The sequence below is a fragment of the Gossypium arboreum genome, chromosome 7, assembly GCF_025698485.1.
Source record: "Gossypium arboreum isolate Shixiya-1 chromosome 7, ASM2569848v2, whole genome shotgun sequence".
In the NCBI taxonomy this organism is placed as follows: domain Eukaryota; kingdom Viridiplantae; phylum Streptophyta; class Magnoliopsida; order Malvales; family Malvaceae; genus Gossypium; species Gossypium arboreum.
In genome coordinates this window covers 91,843,121-91,866,438 of record NC_069076.1, presented here as the reverse complement: position 1 = coordinate 91,866,438, position 23,318 = coordinate 91,843,121, and the positions used below count along the sequence as shown (strand labels likewise).

The following is a 23,318-nucleotide window of genomic DNA, read 5'->3' as shown; positions in this document are numbered from 1 at the left end:
TAGCTAAAAAAATAAGGACCAATTGATAAAAACAAATATTTAAAGCTAAATTTATCGATATGACTTTAGAATGTGATACATAGATCAAAGCCACTACAGTAAAAATGCAAAAATTAATATTTAATATCAATGTGGACCTAGTCACCGCCATTCGCCGCCTTCAATTCAAAAGCAGGGGCGCGTGCATCACACTATACACTCTCCCGAGAGTGAGATTAACTTCTCCAAAGACTAAAATAATCCGCGGGAATTCTTAATTGGAAGGTATGAATATGCCCAACGACAACCAAGACGATAATTAATTAATTCAATAGAAAAAAGGTAAATTACACATGAAGTCACTAAACTATTAGTAGGTCTATGTTTTAGTCACTTAAATTTAATAAGCTACAAAATAGTCGCTGAAATATTTAAAAATTTTCATTTAAGTCCCTATACTGTTAAAATCGCTATTATATGGCATTATCTATTCACGCCACTTGCACTAATCGAAAGCTCTTATTTTCATTCTCTATTACAACTTAGTTTTTTTTTTTTCATGAGAGAACTTTGAATGTCAAGAATTAGCAAACCAAAATTTAAGCAGCTTTCTTTTTCAATCTTCGACACCAACCATCAACTCGACTTGGATCTAAGGTATGTTTTTCTACTAGTTAATGGGTACTAATCCACCGTACTAATCATTAAATTGTCACTTCGAGCTTGCTAGTCAGAATTTAAAAAAACCCAGTGATTTAAATAAAAACTTTCAAATAATTCAGTGATTTAAATGAAAACTTTGAAATAATTAAGTGACTATTTTGTAACTTTTTAAAGTTAAATGACTAAAAAGTAAAGTTACTAATAGTTTAATGACCTTAATTGTAGTTACCCAAAAGTTATAACGATAATTAAATAAGCGCCAAATTTGCCCAATGATAAATTGTCACGTCATATCTTTTGTTGCCTTTTTACCATTTCGTTTTCAAACATCACCGGTCAACGTTCTCAAATTTATCTTCCGTTCTTCTTCAGCTCTCCTCTTCCTTTAAATCCCCCCCCCCCAAAAAAAAAAAATCGAAATTTAGGGTTTTCAGATTCACAAAGATGCTAAAATTAATCTCGATTCTGTTGCTATTAATCTCGATTTCATCAATTTCAGTTGAATCAAGGTGCAGCAGAGGCTGTGACTTGGCTTTAGCATCGTACTACGTTTGGCAAGGATCAAACTTGACCGTCATATCTCAGATTCTTAACTCAAGCCTCGTACCGTACTCAACTACTAATTTCGATTCAATCCTTGCTTATAACCCACAAGTTGCGAACAAAGACAGTGTCGAAGCTTTTAGCAGGCTTAACATCCCTTTCCCTTGTGATTGCATCAATAACGATTTCCTTGGCCATGTTTTCACCTACTCGGTTCAACCGGGCGATACTTACGATAAAATCGCTGGTTATTATTCCGATTTGACGACGGCAGCTTGGTTGCGGCCGTTTAATAGCTATCCTGAGACCAATATACCCGATAGTGGGGTGGTTAATGTGGTGGTTAATTGTTCGTGCGGAGATTCTGCTATTTCCAAGGATTACGGTTTGTTTGTTACGTATCCGCTCCGGGAAAATGAGACTTTGGATACTGTGTTGACTCAGGCGAATTTGTCATCGGATTTATCAGGGTTGGTGCGGCTTTACAACCCGGGGGTAAATTTCAGCTCAGGGTCTGGCTTGGTGTATATTCCGGGCAGAGGTGATTCCTTTAAACCTTTTCTTTTCTTTTTTTTTTCAAAATTTTGCTCTAGGATTATCATTTTCGAGCAAAGATGATTTCATTATTTTAGTTTGATTTTGTGTTTTTGTTAATTTTATAGGTAAATAAAAATGGGGTCTTTTTATGCAGAAAAAAAAAGGATAATTTTTTATGGGATTTTAGTTTGATTTATTTGGTTTGATTCTGTTTTAATTGATTCAAGTGATGTTTTTTTTTTATTATATATTTATGTATTAAAATTTTAGTAAAATACATGAAATAATTTTGTTCTTCAGTTACCCATGGAATTTACACAAAATGTTTATCTTGTTGTAAAAGTATCAAGGAGGCCTGTATTAGGAGTTGATTGCATTTTGCATCTTTACTAAAGAATGAGCAAATTAGTCTTTGTACAAATATATTTTCTCTGTTAAGAATTTATACAAAACTACTGTTCAAAAATGGTGTAGCTGACGGAAGAACTAAATAGTTACATGTGGCATGCCATGTGCATCTCCTGCTAACTTATAGAGACTAGTATTTGATAGTGAAAATGGATGAAATTTTTAACAAAAGGAGCAGTTTGCTCTTTGGACATATGTACAAGGACTAATTTACTCATTTTTTGAGTGGAGGAGGCAAAATGTAATCTAACTCTTAGTACAAGGACTTCCATGATAGTTTTACCTCAACTTGTTGATATTTTAACACCAAAGGGTATGTCATTTTGGGTGCATACACTGAGTGTCATGACATGAACAACTGTTAATTTCATAATTTGCCTCAATAAACGATTTTTTTTTTTTTTGTTTTGCAGATGCTGAAAATAGTTTTCGTCCCCTCAAATCAAGGTACATAATAAAACATCAAAATTTGAAGATAGTTTAATGAATTATTATTATTTGTTTAAGCTTTGAATACGTAAAATTTCTAAATATGCTTCTTCTTTCTTTCTGTTTTGCAGCAAAGGTGGGTTGGCCTTCTTTGCATGTCGCTTTATATTGGGCTGTTGATTGACTGGAAATCTGTTATACCTTAACCTTATATCTTGCCTTTATATAAGCAGGAATTTCTGGTGGAGTAATCGCCGGGATAGCTATAGCAGCCGTAGTGGTATCACTATTGCTGGCATTTGGTATTTATATTAAATTTTTCCGAAAGAAGTCAAAGACAACATCATTGCTTTCGACGGTTTCCCATGACGTATCGGCTGAAGCTGGGAATGGTACCCCGCGGCTCCTCTCTCCCCTTTTGGTTTTTAATGAACGGCGGACTTATTCACAAATTTAATGCTTTTTAAAGTATTTTTAGACCGTTCCGCCAGTTGAATCTCTGAAAACAGAGTTCATATAGGCGATTAAATAGCAATGCTGGCCTTTTCTCCAAAATGTGGAGCAAAACAACATGCTTTGAATCTTGATTACATTATCTTAATTGCTAATTGTTCCCTGCTCTCTCTTTTCTTTGTGGGATCTGTTTAGTTTTTGGAAGCAAAGAAGCAGAATCAACTGGAACTGTTGCTGCTTCTCCTGGCCTTACCGGCATTACTGTAGACAAATCAGTTGAGTTCTCATATGAAGAACTTGCCCAAGCAACTGATAATTTCAGTATGGCTAACAAGATTGGTGAAGGTGGCTTCGGGGCTGTTTACTATGCAAATTTGAGAGGCGAGGTTAGTTCGTAGTTGTCTATGATTACATTTAGTCAAGTCATTGTTAGCTGTTAATAATGTTAATACTCTTTAGATGTGTCCTGTCACATTTAGTACACTGTTTTCATGTTTATCAAACTTGTCATGTCAGTGTTGTGTTTTCATAATGTCTCTTATATACAGAATAAACAGAACTTTGCTGTTTCTGGCATTTTCAGTGTAGCTTCCTGTTTAATGCTTTTAAAGGCTAAATATAGCTGCATCTACATCAATGAACCATTGCCTTCTCATGTTGGTTCCATAAGTCATTTACATGTTTATTACTTGTTGTCCAGGAAGCTGCAATCAAGAAGATGGATATGCAGGCATCCAAAGAATTTCTGGCTGAATTGAAGGTTTTGACACGTGTTCATCACCTGAACCTGGTAATAATACTTTCTTTTTTCTCATGCTTGGCAAGGTGTATTAAGTGCAATCGTGTTTGGATTCTGTGAGTTAACAGCAAACCGTAACTTTTAAAAGGGTGATCACCTTTTTTCTTCCTCTGTGAACATCCTTTTGCAGTTATGACCTTCTAAATTTCTTATTTTGATATTTATCTTCAAATTGATTATTAATGTGGACATCCAATGCAGGTGCGTTTAATTGGATACTGTGTTGAAGGATCTCTTTTCCTAGTGTACGAATACATCGAGAATGGCAATCTAAGCCAGCATTTGCGAGGATCAAGTGAGGCTTCTTACATGGAAATTACTGCTACTGCTATTGACTCAAAGCAGCACTAACAGATTTCTGTTGTTTATTTCCAGGCAGGGAGCCACTTCCTTGGTCTACTCGCGTGCAAATTGCCCTTGACTCAGCCAGAGGTCTTGAATATATCCATGAGCATACGGTCCCTGTTTACATTCACCGTGACATTAAATCAGCTAATATATTGATAGACAAAAAGTTCCGTGCAAAGGTTATTTTTTCCTAATCTATTATCAGGTGAACTGTTTGAACACTTCTTGTCATTGTTGTACTGAATCACTTTTTAAAATTATCATGAAGGTTGCCGATTTTGGATTAACGAAACTGACAGAAGTCGGAAGTGCATCACTACCCACACGTCTTGTTGGGACATTTGGATACATGCCACCAGAGTAAGATAATTTTTGTTTGCAGAAGTTGGTGTTCTTGTAAAAATGGACTAAGTTCATTCCTATTTGTTTACAGATATGCGCAATACGGTGATGTTTCTCCTAAAATAGATGTATATGCCTTCGGGGTCGTGCTGTATGAGCTTATTTCCGCTAAAGAAGCTATTGTCAAGGCAAATGGTTCTCTCGCTGAATCAAAAGGTCTTGTTGCCCTGGTTAGTATTCTTTCAATACCTCTACAATTCATACAAAGCGGTAGGAACTAGACCGAATTCTGAATTCAATTTTTGTTGAAATCGGAACCTTTTTTTTTTTTTTTCCCCTTCTGCAGTTTGAGGATGCTCTTGATGAGCCTGATCCTAAAAAAGGCCTTTGCAGACTTATCGATGGAAGGCTCGGAGATAATTACCCACTAGACGCTGTATTCAAGGTGAGATTGAATTCCTAGGAAATAACTTGCTGTCTTTCGTGGTTTGAATCTGATGAAGTGATTGTTTCGATTGCAGATGGCTCAGCTTGCGAAAGCATGCACAAAAGAAAATCCTCAGCTACGACCGAGTATGAGATCCATAGTAGTCGCTTTAATGACCCTTTCATCGTCAACAGAGGATTGGGATGTTGGTTCTTTCTATGAAAATCAAGCTCTCGTCAACCTTATGTCCGGAAGATAAGGAACAAGGCGTCGGAAAGGCCTTTTCCTTCCCACACCACCATTATTATGTACCTATGTCAAATGAAATTTTTTTTTTTCTCTCTTAGGGAAAAAATAACAAAAAAAAAAAAACTCATTTAAGACTCATTTTTTTGCTATATGTTCTTGAATTGTCATGTGAGAATAAGATCAATGTACATGTTCATTAGAGCTAGGTTAAAAAAGTATATAGGCACCCTCAACATTATAGTCAAAAGTGAAATTCTAGTTCATGTACTGTATAGAACTGGATAATTTAATCATTTTAAGTTTAATATTTCTTACAAACAAGTAAAATTTTATTAACAATCTGGATGGAAAAACAGTTTAAATGCTTTTATGAACTTTTGAAATATGATTCTACGAAAAAACAAATGTATGTTTTGATTAAACATTGTTTAGTTCAGTATTTAGATGGTTTTTAATTGACATTGTTTTCAGTTTTACCTTTTTTTTTTTTGGTGTAATATAAAAAAACAAATGATTATATGGACTTATTCATAAATAAAGTGACTCTAGTATTATATTCTTGTAAAACTTCTTTAATTGCCACGGGAGCACCTTTAAACATACACAAGTCCTCGTCATTTGAGAGAGTCATTTTTACTATTGCATTCACTATCTTATTAAATTCTCTAGGATGTATTTCAAGAACCACTTCTCTTCATTTGATAAAATCTGTTGAATTCGCTTAACCAGAGTGAAATTTGATCCTTCAAGTTACTATCACCAATAATTATAATAACCTCAAGATTATTAAATTGGATGAGGACCTTATCAGAAACTTTTTTTTGAAGCAGAAGTAAACCATCTAAAATGCTCCAAAGTTCCGCAACAAAAACTGAACACTTCCCTACAAAAAGATTGTAGCCCAAAATCCACTTCTCCTTTTCATCCCGTATTATTTCACCTATGCCAGAGAAACTAGATAAAATCTGAACAACTTCATCAGTGTTAAGGAAAAAGCATATACCTGAAGTCATTTGTTCAGAATGGTGTTGCGGTCCCGACTTTAAATCTCCTTAGTGAACTAAATAATATTGATTTGCCAAGTTGTATGATACCTCAATAATTTCATTCGATTCATTGATTTACCATGGAAAATAATTAACGTTCTATTTTTCTAGATGCGTCAAAGTAATAACTCAAAGAAGCATGCCCATTTTGATTCTCTCATGTTGAGATTGGATTCAACCTACAAATTTGAAAGCATTTAATCCTGTAATTTACCATAGAAAAAATGCCTTTTTTGGTTTGGTGGGAGAACACGGTTCTAGATATCCTTCACATACGGGCAGTCTCTAAGAACATGTAATACATCCTTTTCCATGGCACAAAAGTGACACGAATCGTCTTGTCCAATCCCCCTCCGAACCTTTTTAGAATTAGTTAGAAGTCTCTATTTTAAGGCTAACCAACAAACTGTCACACTCTTTGGGGGCTCGAGAATTTCCATACAATGTTCCAAATACCATCCCTTGGATTCCAAGACTCCTCCGTTAGCATCTAGCATGTGCTTTTAACTAAAAAGACACCATACGAAGTACGAGTCCATGAAAAAAAATTCGATCCCACAGAAGCCATAAGTGGTGGAACACTAATATTGATGTGTTGGATGACATCTTCTAGCAACCATACTCGAAAAATTCGAGATTCCAAGTACTATTTTCCGTTACCATCTCGCTCGCCTTGCAATCTGAGTTAATATTCGCATGGCCTGGGACATGTTTAATTAAAGGTCCCACATTAGGAACCCAAGCATCATCCCAACAACGAACAATACATCCATCACCCACTGACCAAATCATATTATCTCGCAGTAAATGCCATACCTTAGCAATGAATTTCCACATAAAGGAACTTCTACTCCAGATGATACACTTAATCAAACTCTCATTCATTCCATACTTCGCTTTGAGAACCCTAACCCGTAAGACATCTGTCTTAGTGACAATATTGTAACCAAGTTTCATCATGAAAGCTTTATTTTGGTCACTCAAGCAACAAATCTCAAGGCCTCCACACAATCTAGGCTGACAAAGAGTGTCCCGCCCAACTAAATCTATTTTTCGTTTCCCCTAAGAAGCACCCCAAATAAATTACCCTGCCGTTTCTTACAAAAGCTGAAGTATTCAAATTTATAATTTAAGGACTAAATTGCACTTTTGATTATAACATAGGAATTACCTATATATATCATACATATTAAAATTATAGACTTTTGGTTTTAAACCGAAAGTTTCTATTTCTTGCATTCTTTTTTCCCTATACTTTTAGGTTTTTTTTTTTAATTTCTCAAGGTTTCTATTGGAGCGAGCCTAGTAACTAACTTTTCATATTTTGTAGGTCTATTAAAGGGTAGATGCTGACTATGAGTTTAGATTTCATAAGGTTAGGGGTTAACAAATATCCTACAGAGATGTATAATAAAAAATAATTTAGGGTTTTAGAGGAAATAAAAGTTTTTAGGGAAAAACAAAAGGAAAAAAAAAAGTATTGAGGGATTTGGGAAAGTAAAAGTTTTGGGGAAGTTAAAAGGAAAAAAGGTTTTTGAGACTTGGGGAAGTTAATTTTTTGGGAGGAAAGTAAAAGGGTTTAATGTTGGAGAGAGAGGTCTGAGGGGGAAGGGAAATAAAAATGTTTGACATTTAGTTTATTCAAATTATTTGAATTTCAAAATTTAACTTGATTTGAACTCGAAATTTAAAAAAAAAAATGAGTTGCTTCAATTAACTTGATTCAAATAATTCAGAATTCAAATTTTTTTCTGATTTTTTGAGTCGAATTGAATTTTACTTACTTTTACTTAACAGATTTTTTTATTCATCCGATAGTTCAAAGTTACATAGATTTTATGGGGTGATTGGGTATTTTATAGGTAAGGTCGAGTTATGAATGAATCAGTTAGATATAATATATTTTGCCCAAGTTAACTATAACTTAAGGGTAAAATTTAATAGTCTTGATTTGAATAAAATTTTAATTGTAAGGACGAAGCAGCAATTTTCAGTGTTGGACTAAAACGTACTTTACATAGTATAGTAATCTAATGATATATATTGAAAGGCCCAAAAGTCCCTGTTTCAAACCCTAAACCTAAAATCCTCTCATAGCGCCGCTGTCGATCTTCAACCTTTCATACCGCAAACAATGGTAAATCTCCCCTCATACTCTTCGCTTTGGCTATCTCCAGTTATCCATTTCACGTTATTTTATATTTCCAGCTACTAATACTCGAATTCGCTTTGTAAATTTTTGTTGTTTTTCTTACTGGTGTGATTTTTCAGGTTCTCCAAAACGACATCGATTTGTTGAACCCTCCGGCCGAGCTCGAGAAGAAGAAGCACAAGCTCAAGCGTCTTGTTCAATCTCCCAATTCCTTCTTCATGGTTATATATATATTTAGCCTTTTCTTACATAAAATTTTTTCATATGGTGATTCGTTTTATATGGTGGATTAACATTTTTCTTTTTAATTTTTTGCTCTCTCTAAAGGATGTCAAATGTCAAGGCTGCTTCAACATGTAAGTTTTTTGTTTTGTTTTAATTAGTGTTTAATTGAGTGATAAATCTCAAAATTATACACATGAAATTTTGTTATTTATTCAAAATACATCTATAATTATTTGTGTATGCAATACATTGATTCAATATTTATAATGATGTTACTGATGTGAAAATTAAAAAAATCAAAATTTTATCTGCACCAAATTGAAGATTAGGGATAAATCATGATTACTGGGTTTATATGTTAGATGTGCTTCAACATGTTAGTTTTTCGTGGTAAAAGTACTATAGCAGCCATTGTACTAAGAGCCCGATTGTATTTGGCCTCCTTTGCTACAAAAGGGTAAATTACTCCTTGTACATTAGATTAAGGAGGAAATTAATCTTTTTTGCTAAAGCTGACGTGTTTGACAGAATAATCAAGTACCTTGTGCTGTTGTAAAGAGATCAGTTTTTTCTTTGCTCTAACGTAGATAGACCAGTTTGACAATTTTTTGAGTAGAGGGGACAAAATGCAATTTGGTTCCTAGTACTTTTACGGTTTGATGTTGGTTTTTGGTTTTAATTAGTATTTAATTGATGAATATATAATCTTAATTTCTGGGTTTTTGTTTTATTTTTGGCAGAACAACCGTATTTAGCCACTCTCAAACTGTGGTGGTGTGTGGAAACTGCCAGACGGTTCTGTGCCAGCCGACCGGCGGTAGAGCTAGACTCACCGAGGGCTGCTCTTTCAGGAAAAAGGGTGACTAAATCCGATCCAGTGGCAACGATTCGAGGAAGAGGTTTTTTTTGTATGATCCCACTCTGGTTATCTTTTTGATGTGGTAAAATTTGTCTCAAATCTTCGAAGTAGAATTAAGGATTTTAGAATGACTATTATGTGCTATTGTTCTTGATTTAGTGTGGATGGTTTTTGGGTTTAATGAATTTTGTTTTGAGTTGCATTTGATCGGTTTTCTGTGTTTGATATAAAATATATATGGTCTAATTATATATTCCATCCATATACATAGTCTCCCTACTTTAAGTAGTCCAATTGTTCTGACTGATTGTTCAGAATTTGATCCTTGGACTCTACAAAAATTGAGAAATTAGTTCGGTTGTTAGTAAACACTTGAACAGCTGATTTTAGTTGTTTTTTTATTTTTTGGTATATATAAATGGCTGAGTTGCTAATTTCAGGTGATTTAATGACAATGTTTAACAAATGTTACCCTATTTGACTAATCTTTAATTTTTGTGAAGTAAGAGAATCAAAATTTGACAAACTAAAGTAGGGGAACTAACATATCAATTTTCGTATATTTATCTTTGTTGGCTTTTTTAAAATGGCTTATTACATAGTTTGACTTTTTTAATGTAATATCTATGTAATTTTTGGTCTAATATGATACTTATATGTGATAGAAACTGTATATTTTGGTACTCAAAGGGATGATGATAACTTTTAATGTTTAATTTGAGTTTTAAGGTTGATTTAATAAAATCCACAATTAGCTAATAATTTTAACTATGAACTTTCATTGAATTAACCCTAGACCGAATTAATTCACATCTATCTGTTCAAATTTGACAAATTAAATGTGAAGTTAAACAAATTTAAAATTAATATTATATTTATTTATTTAATAAAATAATAGCAATTAATTTTATCAGTCTACTCTAAAATTTAAAGATTAACATTATTATTTTTGAGATTCAAAATATTTAATTTTTGTGAAATATGGATATGTCCATATTGGACGAAAGAGTGTATTACATTAAAAGAGTGTCAAACTTGATTACGGTATGGTATATTAAACTTTTAGAATATGCTCGAATTTGTTCTAATTATGTAATAAAACACTTATCTCGATGGATGTGTGTATGTATTTATAAATAATATATTGATTTAGACTTATTGGTATTTTGAAAAATAATTAATATAAAATATTTATAAATACTAAATGAATGAGATTTCATTTATAAATATACTTTCTATATACACGCTAATTGATAGGTATTCCTTTAATTTGTGAATTAAACTAAATCAATTTTAGTAAAATAAAAGGATGCAATCTAAAATTAAACCTTTTGTTTAATACATGAACTAAAAAAAATCTTTTACCCGAAGGATTGTTGGATGAAGGGAAGGAGTGCTATGGCCGGAGTCGAAGGAAGCAATGGACGATTGTCATTTGAATATTTTTAAGGTGAGAATTTGGTGAGGGTAAAATAGAGTTCTTCAAGCACTAAACCAATAATTGGCGAAGAAGGGAGGGAATAGAAATCAACAAATTTTCCTGCATAAGCCTAGAATAGAATACACCGTAATAAGACATTCCATTGAACCAAACAATTGTTTGTGTGGACCTATAGAATAGACTTGTAATCAAACATTATCTTATGATTCCATTTGCAATAATTAATTAACTAATACTTGTAATAAAGGCAGATTTTGTCCAAAACAAACGTCGATTGTTAAGAATCAAATGCAGATTATAATGTTTTGATGTCTGAAAAAAATGCCTTGTTTATGGACTTGGGATTTATTTATTTCTCAAAGTGGGGTCCTTGAAACCCGAATAACTTCCTTTATTATTATTATTATTATTATTATTTTTAAATATTAAAAGATAAAAACAATTTATAATTAAATTTACATTTTTTATTTTATAAATTCAAAGCAGGTTAAGAGAATTAAAATATTACTCATAAGAACTAGATACAATTTATGTGAATCCTCAATTTATTACATAAACTTTAAGATATGATATGACATAAATATACAAGTATGGAAAAAACCACAAATTATTTATCATTTTGTATATGGTTTATAATCCATACTTATTTTAAATTTGTATGTTAACACTACAATATTGAAATTCGAATAGGAGGTAACACAATTTAAGATGTCTAATAAAATTTTAATCACCTTTATATATAAATCAAAACTATCTAAAAAAACACTTAATTATTACTAGATTACGACAGTGGGTATATTTACAAAAGAATATATTAAAACAAATTAAAATTTGATTCAAGTTTTGAAAATCATGATGCTTGTGTTCATATAAATATAATACATAAGGCAAAAATACTCTTAATAATAATTATTTTATAAATGACGAGAGTTTCTAATATTTTTAAATTAAATTAATATTCAATTAATTTATGATACTAATTCAATTAAACACATATCATATACAATCTTAATTTTCAGAGCACCAACTTGAAATGAAAAAATAGACGATATTTCAATGAATTTTCAGAAATGAAAAATGAGTAGTGGAAAAAATTGTGAGAGTTGGATTATTGATTTGAAAAAAAAAATGCTCTCATTTGCAATTTTCCGGCAACCATAGAGATGGTGATCCTCACCCCGAAAGTGATCGGAATACTAAAAAAGTGAGATTCAAAGAACATTTAGTTGAAGAAGACACTACTATGGCTGGGGATCCGGACTCACAACCGGTCATGTCGTGGAAAGACAAACTCTTGGGGGGCCAAACTGTTGAATCTGCCTTGGATCGTTCTGTTCCTATTGCAGGGAGCGAGAATGATTTTGAGTTACTGAATGAGTCGTGAATACGGCCATTATTGATGATGTTCCGGCTGTCACTTTTTCAGATCGTATAAAGGATATTTTATTTAGAGAAATGGAGTTGACTGTCATCGTAAAATTACTAGGGCATAACATTGGTTACAACGCCATGCATAATCGTATTATTTTTCTTTGTAAACCAGTAAATCCTATTCGCTTAATGGACATTGCTAATGACTATTTTTTTGGTCAAAATTCAGGTTGTTGATGATTACAATAGAGTTTCGACGCAGGGACCTTAGATCGTCTATGGGTAATACCCGACTGTTCAACTGTGGACTAAATAATTTAGTCCTTCACAACCCTACCCTAAAGTGGTACTGGCCTGGATTCGTTTACCAAATCTTCTGGGACATCTATACAAACGGAAAATAATTGAAGCCATTGGGGGTTTCATTGGGAAAGTGGTCAAACTTGATGTTCAGACCGACAACCAGACCAGAGGCAGGTTTGCTCATTTGGCAGTTTATATTAACCTGGAAAATTCATTGATTTCATAGGTTATTGTTGATGGAGTCGTCTAGCGAGTTGAATACGAAGCCCTTTTGACAGTTTGCTTCGCCTGTGGTAAGTACCAGCACGTTAAAGAAACATGCCCTTCGGTTGTGGCGGATCAAAATTCGATAGGGCTTCGTGAAGAACCGTTGGTCGAGGTGGATTTTCTAAATGGAGGTAGATTGGACGACAAATCTACTGTTTCCAAAAGCGGAGAGAGGGAACTGGAGTTTGGGCCGTGGATGCTGGTGGAAAAGAAATCTTCACGGCTAAGAAAGAAGGATTTCTCGACGGAGGTTAAGGCGAAACAAACGAAACAAACGTTAGGGACTAGATTTTTGGCGTTGATGGGGAAAAGGTTTTAAATGGTGATGGAGGGTTGTCTGCTGAAGAAAATTTAGGGGAAAGAGCAAATAGGAAGGTGGCTGCTACTTCAAGGGATTTTAATTCTAGAGTTGAAAAAAATGACGTTAGTGGGTCCACTTTTAATGCAGGCTATAGGGGTGGCGTCGGATTGGGCTCACTTAGTGGGTCGGTTACTAAGGAGAATTTGGGTAGTGGGGAATTAGAAAGAGTGGGTCGAATGTCCAAAGCTTCTTTGGGAAAAAGGCCTTTGGGCATAGACGGTTTTATTCACAATAATAAGGGTCCAATGGCTAATTTACCCAATCCTATTTTTTTTCTAATTCTATTTCAACGGAATCGAAGCATGCAGGTTCACAAATTATTAATTGTATTGATGGTATAGGCGCTTAAGGCAATTTTCTAGAAATTAGATTAACTTTAATGTGGAAGTTCTGGAAAAAATTAAAGCACATTATAATCCCATTTTCAACGAGTCTGAAGGCTTCATTGTTCTTATTTTTGATAATTCTATTGATCCAGGAAATCATTTAGCAGTTACTTTTAAAAAAAAATGCTCAACTTATTAAACAAGTTAATTCGGATTCGCGGTCAAAGGAGCTCCCGGAGTCAGCTTTGGGTTCTTTTTTAACAGGCCCAAAAGACTAAAAAAGCGGAGGTAGTCGAAGTAACCACAACAACTCTTTCGCTTTACGGGTAGAGGGAATCACTTTAAATCTTCTGGGAACACGCGTATTCCTTTAACTGAGTCTATGGAGGCGATGGTAGAACTCTTATCTCGTTAAATTATCAGCAAAAATTTGAATGCCAAGCTAGATGGAGTTGTTTCTATCTCGGAGGGCATCAATGGCCTTGAAAGCTAAGTTTGATCTTCTATCTTTATCTTTATTTTTATTTTTATGAATATTACTGTCTTTTTGTGGAACTGCTAGGGTTGTGCAAATGTTAAATTTCCTAGCATTTTTTGGGAATATAATATGAAGTACAAACCTGATATTGTTAGCTTACTTGAACCGAGAGTAAGTGGGGCCAAGGCGGATAGCATCATTGCTAAGTCGGGTTTTCAGTATTCTCATCGTGTAAAGGCAATTGGATTTTCTGGGGGTATTTGGATAGGATGGAATGATTCCGTTCGTCTTATGTGGTTCATAGTCACCCGCAATTTATTTTGACTCGGGTTTGGCAAATGCCTTCGGCGCAACCTATTCTTATCTTGTTTGTCTATGGGAGTCCCAATAGGAAAATGCGTCAAGTTCTTTAGAATGATTTGAGGAGTACAAATTTGCTTGGTCAGATTCCTTAGATGGCTATATGTGATTCCAACGCAATCCTTTCCTCTTCTGAGAAATCTGGAGGACTTTCTAAGGGCAGGAAATGTCCACATTTTGGTGACTTTGTTGACTCTTCTGAACTTCATGATTTAGGGTTCAGTAGACCTCTCTTCACTTGGCATAGGGGTTTTTTGTTTGAGAAATTAGATCGTGACTTAGGAAATGAGGCTTGGATTAGTAATTTTCCTAATTGTATGGTCTCTCATCTCCCGAAGATTAAGTCAGATCATCACCTTCTTCTTTTGGTGCTAAATTCGAATATTGCTCTCCTTCGGGAAAGACCTTTTAGATTTTTAGCTGGATGGGTTGAACATTCGGACTTTGATTATTTTTTGAAGAAAAATTGGAAATACTCCGATAATATTTCTAATTCTCTTGGTAAGCTTGCTCATCATCTCAATGAGTGGAATAAAATTTTTTATGGTAATATCACCACTCGCAAGAGAGACCTTATCAAAAGAATTGCCAACATTCAGAAGAGAAGTGATTTCTCTAGTTCTTACCGCTTCAATCAGGTAGATTTGTCTCTTCACTAAGAACTTGAGAGTGCTCTTTATCATGAAAAACCTCTTTGGAGACAAAAAGCGAGGTGCGACTGGTTATGTAATGGCCTAAATTCAAGGTTATCAGAACAGTGGTTTCGTAACCACAAATTTGATTTAAAGAGATTTATTTTAATATTTTTGCATGAATATTTATATGATAGGAAAATCATATTAAAATATCAATAGAAAAATTTTACCGATTTAGTGGTTAGTTAGAAAAAAAAAAGAATTGTTGAAGGAATTGGGTAAAAACAAGGTATCGAGACCTTGATCTCGTAAAACTAAGTAGGAAATATTTTTATAAATATTTATAAAATGTTAGTGATGTGGTATTAAAATTTCGTTAGAAAATTTTAACGTTTGGGTAGGTAATTAAATGAAAAGAACCGAATTAGAAAAAAAGGTGTAAAAGTTGCTAGAATGATTAAATAGCTTAAGTGTCTAATAAGAAAGGATTTAAAAGGAAATTAAACCCAAAATTTATTTGGGCTGGACGACAAGGACATGAAATCAGCAGAAAAATTGATGATTAAAGGGTAAAATTAGAATATTGCATAATTAACTAAATAAAGATAGGACTAAATAGAAAATATCTAGATTTCTCTTCATTTTTCTTCATTCTCATCAGCCAAAATGCCATAGGAGGGTTTTCTAAGCTAGTATTTCATAATTTTTGCACCAAGTGAGTTAATCCTTGCCTATTTCTTGTAATTTTTGTGTTTTTAAGACTTTTACAACTAGGTCCTACTATTAAATTCATTAGTTTTTGATTTCATGGATGAAATTGAAAGTCACCATGGTTGAGTACTGTAATTTTATGATGAAATAGAATGAAATTGAAGCTTTAATTTGTTTATGAGATGATTTTATTAGGTAATTTCAATAGAAATTGATTTTTAGGACCTAATTGTGAAAATGTTGGGAATTAAAGTCTATTGCTGAAATTATGATTCCTAAAGGTTATAAAGTAGTTTAAAGTGATAGAATAAAGTGTTAATTGAGAAAAATCAGCTCAATTGAGAGGCTAATTGAGTAGGGACGAAATTACTATTTATTAAAAGCTTAGGGAAAAAATGATAATAAACAGCTTGCACCAAAACAGTTTTGGACAGCAGCAGTAGACTAACTTTGAAAAATCACCATAAATTTCATAAATATAATTATAAGATGAAAAAAATATTAAATTAAATCTTATTGAGTCTAGTTTCTCGTAGGAGAAACGGTGTAAGTAATGGATTTGTAAATTATGAGATATAATAAATTTTGTAAGACAAGGTCAGAATGAATTCGGGTTCCCCTGTTCTGACTTTGAAAAATCAAAAAAAATTTAATAAAAATAATTAGGGGCTTAAATTTATATTTTTAGAATCCTGAATGAGTCTATTTTCGAGAAAAATAAATAGGAACATCATCCGAATCCTGTATGAAGAGCTAATTAATTTTTAGTGAAGAAGGGTCAGAACTGTTAGATAGTAGAACAGGGATGAATTTAAAGAATAAATTGTACTTATCGGCTAAACAAAAAATTCTGAAAATATTATGGTAAGAAGTTATGTGAGTCTAGTTTTAGGAAAAATTAGCAGATCCTAATTTAAAGTTCTGTAGCTCAAGATAAAAATGATTTAGTGACTATGACTCAAGTAGACAGTTTTGACTGAACTATAAATAATGGTGGAATTATAGAGAATGTTGCATATGAACATGAAATGTATTAAATTGATAACTAAATTTATTTATTTAGATCTATAAAATTCAAATACGAAGCTAGATCGTGGAAAGGAAAAAGTTCGAGATTAGTAGATTTTTTTGTATACGAACAAGTATCGAGGTAAGTTCGTGTAACTTGAATTATATTCTTAAATGCTTAAATTGTATGTTATTGATGTGGATATGATTTGAATGTTCATTATACGAAAATTGATGAAATATTGATATATATGATAAAAAGGGGAAAAAATCCCAGTTGAATGAAAGGAAAATTCGATGGATCTCTGGAAAGGAATTGACGATAAAAAGGATCTAGCCCGGACGGGTGATCCTATTCTGATATAGCCCTCCTGAAGAATATGTGGAAAATGGATTTAGTGTAACACCCTTAACCCGTATCCGACGTCAAAACAGGGTTTCAGAGCATTACTAGAATTTGCAGATCACCTAAAAAAATTAATTAAATACTTACCGATTCAATGTATCATATAAACAAATATATTACCATTCAATCAACAGCTTGACACTTGTATAAGCATCAAACAGCAACATTGTTAGTATACTAGTACATATTTCATATAAATTCAACATTGATATACTTATTTTCTCGACATGTCACACTTGAGTTTAATAATTGTCTTTACCTACAAAATTTTCTTGTATCAACATATCAAAGATAATCATATATGTACATGTCATGAAACATATCATGCTCTTACAGTTTCTTCATAAGTATATATCATTCATTTCATTATATCAATATTTTATTGTCCATCATTTCCATATATTTTATGTATATTTATTTCGGTAAAGTTTATATCAAACTTAACATAAATTATGTTCCATGTACTTATACTTATTTCGTTTATCTATCTTCATAATTATTTCATACAACTATTTTGTACATATATTTCCATATGACCAGTTCTTGTAAACATTTCACACAATCATTTCATATAACCATTCGTCATCTGATATGTATTACTTGAATATCAATTGTTCAACAGATGTCATAGCGTCTCCCATCCACGGTCTTATTTATCTTTGACATGATGTCATAGTGTCTTTCAACTATGGTCTTACTCATTTTCTGTAATGTTGCCATGGTAACTTTCAACCATGGTCTTATTCTTTTCATGTCACGTTGTCATGGTATCTTTCAACCATGGTCTTATTCATTTCATGTCACACTACCATAGTATCTTTCAACCATGGTCTTATTCATTTCCCGTCATGTTGCCATGGTATCTCTCAACCATGGTCTTATTCTTTTCATGTCACATTGCCATGGTATCTTTCAACCATAGTCTTACACATTTCATATCATGTTGCCATGGTATCTTTCAACCATGGTCTTACACATTTCATTTCAGAGAGCACACTCTCATGAACCTCATCCTACAATGGGATTACCGGTCGAGTTAAATCCTGTAACATAAACTCATAGAGTATTGTCGATTACCACCAAAGCTAAATCTCGCAACGATAATTACTCTAATGAGCTTGGATCTGAATTACCAGTCCAGGCTAAATTCAGACCCTAATTCGGATTACCTGTTTGGGCTAAATCCATTTTACACATGTTTTTTGGGAGGCTATATCAGGATAGGATCATCCGTAAGGGCTAGATCCTTTTTACCGTCAATTCCTTTTCAGAGATCCATCGAATTTTCCTTTCATTAAATCAGGATTTCTTCCTCTTTTTATCAAATATATCAATGTTTCATCAATTTTCATACAAGGGATATTTAAATCATATTCACATCAATAACATACATTTCAAGTATTTAAGAATATAATTCAAGTTACACGAACTTACCTGGCGAAATTACAGAAATATTAAAATTTAGTGGCATTTTGGTAATTTACTATTTTCCCAAGTTTCACCCGATCTTATATTGATAATTTCATTCAATTTATTAATTTAAATAATAAAACAATTCTTTCCCTTCAATTTGGTCATTTTTGACATTTTTACAAAATTACCCCCTGAATTTTTACTTTTATTCAATTTAGTCTCTAACCCTAAAACATGCAAATTAGCCATACTAGCTGAATATTCATATATATTTTCCTCCTTGTCCTCTCCATTCCATATCCTTAATGTATATAACACACTTGTAAGTAACATTATCTATAATTTGTATTATTTACTTTTCTGAATATTCAAGTTGTCCATCTCGTGTCATAGTTACTAAATTATTTATATCTGGATCTATAGAACTCCAAATTAAGATCCAATAATTTTACCTGAAACTAGACTCATATATATTCTTACCATAAAATTTTCAGAATTTTTGGTTTATCCAATAAGTGAAGTTTATTCTTTAAAGTTACCCCTGTTCTTCTGTCTGACAGTTCTGACCCTTCTTCACTAAAAATTAATTATATCCTTATACAGAATTTGAATGATGTTCCCATTTATTTATCTTTAAAAGACTCATTAAATATTCTAAAAATATAAATTGAAGCCCCTAATTATTTTTATCCAATTTTTTATGATTTTCCAAAGTCAGAACAGGGAAACCCAAAATCATTCTGACCTTGTCTCACAAAATTTATTATATCTCATGATTTAAAATTCCATTGCTTACATAATTTCTTATATAAGAAACTATCTCAATAATATTTAATTTCATATTTTATTCATCCTATAATTCGATTTATACAATTTTTGGTGATTTTTAAAAGTTAGACTACTGCTGCTATCCAAAACTGTTTTAGTGCAAGATATTAATTACCATGTTTATAACACCCTTATTTTCTTTTTCTACACTATTTCTTATCACTTTCTGTTTTTTTCTCTTCACTAACATATCAAGAACATAGGACCATATGTAAGGAAACTCTACATTAACATTAATCCTATATTTTTTCAATAATATCAAACTTAAAAATATATTGAAATCATGATGTTCTTATCTTGTTCTATTGATTTTAATCTTCATCTTGATTTTCTCTCTTCTTCAGCTTCCATTTCTTGAATCCAACTTGATATTCTAACTTTCCATAGTCTCCTTAACATTTTTCTCTCTTGGTAGCTATGGAAATTCTTTTGATTTTTGGGTGAAAATGGTGAATTTTTGGTAAAAAGACCAAGTTGTAAAGAAATGAACATTTCTTTTCTTCTTCTTCTTTTCACGTTGGTTTTGCATGGGAAAATGGATGAGAATTCCTCATCTTTCTTTCTTTATATACTAATAAAATAATAATAAAATATCTTATTAAAATATTAATAAAATAATATTTATCTAATTAAATAATTATAAAATATCAAAATATTTCTAGCATCATTATTACTTTCTAGATTTCTCTCTCTTCCAATTGACCATTTTGCTCTTTATTATCTTTTAAAATTTCATCCTTGAGTCATCATTTAATTTGGTAAAATTATAATTTAGTCCCTCATAATTCTTCACCTATTGAATTTGGTCCTAATTCATCCATTTTCCTTAGTTTCTAGATCATTCCACCCTTAAAATATTTACACTATTGGTCCTTCAAAATTTTCATATTTACACTTTAACCCCTCAAATTTTGAGTATTTACTCTTATGCAACAAAACTTTTCTCACTTTTACATTTAGCCCTTTCTTGAATTAATATATCATAATATACTTCCCAATATTGACATAACTCAAAATTTCCCTTTTTGTCACTTTATTTTCTTATTTTACTATATCAAGGATTATATCTTACTGTAAAAATTTTTGGGGTATTACATTTAGCCCGGACGGGTAATCCGAATTAGGGTCTGAATTTAGCCTGAACTGGTAATTTAGATCCAAGCTCATTAGAGTAATTCTCGTTGCAGGGGATTTAGCCTGGACTGGTAATCCTGCTGTAAGGATGAGGTTCGCGGGAGTGTGCTCTCTGAAATAGAAATGTGCGCACATAAATATGAATTAACGGACCCGGAAGTTGTATACTAAAAGTGTTCCTCTGAAAATCCATCAAAATTTCAAGAAATTCAACGGGATAAATATGGAAAAATAATAAGGGAATGGAAATCATGGTATTAATGAGTTCATCAATCATGGTATATATTATTGATACATGGAAATTATTGGACTAACTTGAATGTTGAGTTTGTGCATGCTAGGGTAATAATGCATTGAATGGATATATGAATGTTTATTGCATTGTATTGAAAATATTAGGTAAGTATAATTCTTGTTACATGGGCTTACTAAGCACAAAGTGCTTACCCTGTTTTGTTTTCCCCTGTTTTATAGTGTTAAGAGCTCGGAGGTCGGATTCGATAGGAGACACATCACACTATCAACCTAAAGATTTCGGTATATAAAGAAACTTTATTTTGGAAATCAATGGCATGTATAAGCTAATAACGTAAATGTTAATATGAAATGAATGTAAGGTCAGCTATTGTTATGGCTAACAAATCTTGGTTTTAATATGTGATGAATGTAAGGTCAGCTATTGTTATGGCTAGCAAATCTTGGTTTTGGTATGTGATGAGGTTATCTTATAAAAATGCATGAATCTATCTTGAATATATGTTGAATTAGATTGGTTGATGTGGATTAGTCTCGGTTTAATATTGCAGGAAAGGTTAGATATCTATAAAGGGACTATATTGAGTAAAAAAAAAATTTAATTCGTAAACTCCGGTAATGCCTCGTACCTTATTCCGGTAATGAATATGGGTAGGGGGTATTACAGGTTAAAATTGAAGGATCGAAACACAAATTTTTCCATAATCGTACATTACAAAGGAGGAAACAAAATCGTATTTTTGCTATTCGCAACGCTGATGGTAATTGAATTTATGATCCTTAGGCCATAGAAGGAGAAATGAACGAGTTTTTTCAAAGATTGTATAAAAAAATTCCAGCGCCTATAGGTATTTTGCCTCCTAGCAGTTTTCCCTAACTTGATCCAGCTTATATTAGTTTCTTGGGGAAACCGGTTTCTAATGAAGAAATTAAGAAGGCCTTTTTTGCTATGGCTCCGCTTAAAGCACTAAGGGGTGATGGTTTCCATGCCCTTTTCTTCCAAAAGTCGTGGGACACTATTGGGGGAGCGGTTTGTGATTGGGTCCGAAAGGTTTTTAATGAAAATTTCATTGAGTCTAAGTTGAACAATACTTTAATCGTCCTTATTCTGAAGATTCAGAATCCCGAAGCGTTTAGTCAATTCGGACCGATAAACCTCTGTTCGGTTCTTTACAAATTAACGATGAAGGTAATTGCTAATCGTTTTAAATACATTTTTCCTAAAATTATTGCGCAAGAATAGGCTGGTTTTATTGCAGAAAGAAATATTAACGAGAACATCATTCTAGCTCAAGAGGTAATTCATACCATGAGATGTCAGAAAAAGAGGAAATGGATGGTAATTAAAATCGATTTGGAGAAGGTCTATGATAGAGTTAGTTGGGAGTTTATTGACGTTTCTCTCTGAGTGGCAGGTATCCCTGAGTTTCTTGTTAATGTTATTATGTCATCTATCTCTAATTTTACTATGCAGGTTATGTGGAATGAAGTTCCGTTATCTAAATTCAGACCTGTTAAAGGTATCCGTCAAGGATGTCCTCTTTCACCCTATCTTTTTCTACTTTGTGTAGAGTGCCTCAGACGTCTAATTCAGTCTGCTATTTTGGAAGGAAAATGGAACCCTATTCATCTATCTAGAGATAGACCCGATATTTAACATCTGTTCTTTAATAATGATTTGGTTATCTTCAGCAAAGCAAATTCAAAGCATTACAGAATTTTGAAAGATATACTGGATAGATTCTGTATGTTATCTGGGCATAAAATTAACGCCAGGAAGACTAACATTTTCTTTTCTAAAGGCACGGATAAGTCTTCAGTGGATACGATTAGCACTTTGTTTGGCTTTCAGAGAGTTCAAAAACTTGGTCACTACCTTAGAGTCCCTCTTTTCTACCAAAGAGTCACCAGTAGCACTCTTCAGTTCGTTGTGGAAAAAGTTCGTGGTAAGCTTCAAAGTTGGGAATCCAAAGAACCCTCTTTAGCAGGGCGAATCACTTTAGCTCAATCAGTTCTCTTATCTATTTATAGCTATTTCATGCAGTCTATGATGATACCTAGGAAAACTCGTGATGAGATTGAAAAGTTGGTTAAGCAGTTTATTTAGGGCTTGTTCGAGAGGAAAAAAAAGATGGCTCTGGTAGGTTGGGATTCAATCTGTCAACCAAAGATGTGTGGAGGTCTTGGTATGAGGAATTTTCGTGATTAGAATATATCCTTTTTGATGAAGTTGGGGTTTAAGTTAGTGCCTGACAAGGAAGTTTTTTGGGTTCGTGTGCTTAGATCGAAATACTGTATGCAGGATGAATTACATGTCTCTATTGTTAGAAATAGGAGTTCTTTCCTATGGAAGTCTCTTTCTAAAATTTGGGCATTATTTCGTGAGAATTTACAGTGGTCTGTTGGATATGGCCATAAAATTTAGTGTTGGAAGGACAATTGGATTCTTGATATTGGGCCTCTGTGTAGACAAATTTCTCCTGATGTTAATCTAAATTATGATTGCTTATTGCATGAGATAACTACTGAGGAAGGCTCGTGGAGCTTAGATCTTTTCAGAGT

The 23,318-nt window shown here is 32.9% G+C and overlaps 3 protein-coding genes across 3 annotated transcripts; all 3 read left to right on the top strand.

The window, feature by feature from the left end:
• Positions 1–976: 976 nt before the first annotated feature.
• On the top strand, positions 977–5,516 carry LOC108468074 (chitin elicitor receptor kinase 1-like). Its single transcript, XM_017768935.2, has 12 exons — positions 977–1,726; positions 2,544–2,577; positions 2,691–2,695; positions 2,793–2,951; positions 3,208–3,398; positions 3,713–3,802; positions 4,013–4,106; positions 4,187–4,338; positions 4,428–4,519; positions 4,593–4,731; positions 4,848–4,946; positions 5,023–5,516. Exons 1-12 carry the CDS (start codon positions 1,087–1,089, stop codon positions 5,185–5,187), a joined length of 1,860 nt encoding a protein of 619 aa, XP_017624424.1. The 5' UTR covers positions 977–1,086; the 3' UTR covers positions 5,188–5,516.
• A 2,706-nt stretch (positions 5,517–8,222) lies between these two features.
• On the top strand, positions 8,223–9,661 carry LOC108470075 (40S ribosomal protein S27-2). The gene is made up of 4 exons (XM_017771280.2): positions 8,223–8,360; positions 8,495–8,596; positions 8,703–8,731; positions 9,341–9,661. The coding sequence occupies exons 1-4, from the start codon at positions 8,358–8,360 to the stop codon at positions 9,465–9,467; spliced, it is 261 nt and encodes an 86-aa protein (XP_017626769.1). The 5' UTR covers positions 8,223–8,357; the 3' UTR covers positions 9,468–9,661.
• A 4,800-nt stretch (positions 9,662–14,461) lies between these two features.
• Positions 14,462–15,025, top strand: LOC108479449 (uncharacterized). The gene has a single exon (XM_017782056.1). The coding sequence runs from the start codon at positions 14,462–14,464 to the stop codon at positions 15,023–15,025; it is 564 nt and encodes a 187-aa protein (XP_017637545.1).
• The last annotated feature ends 8,293 nt before the right edge of the window (positions 15,026–23,318 follow it).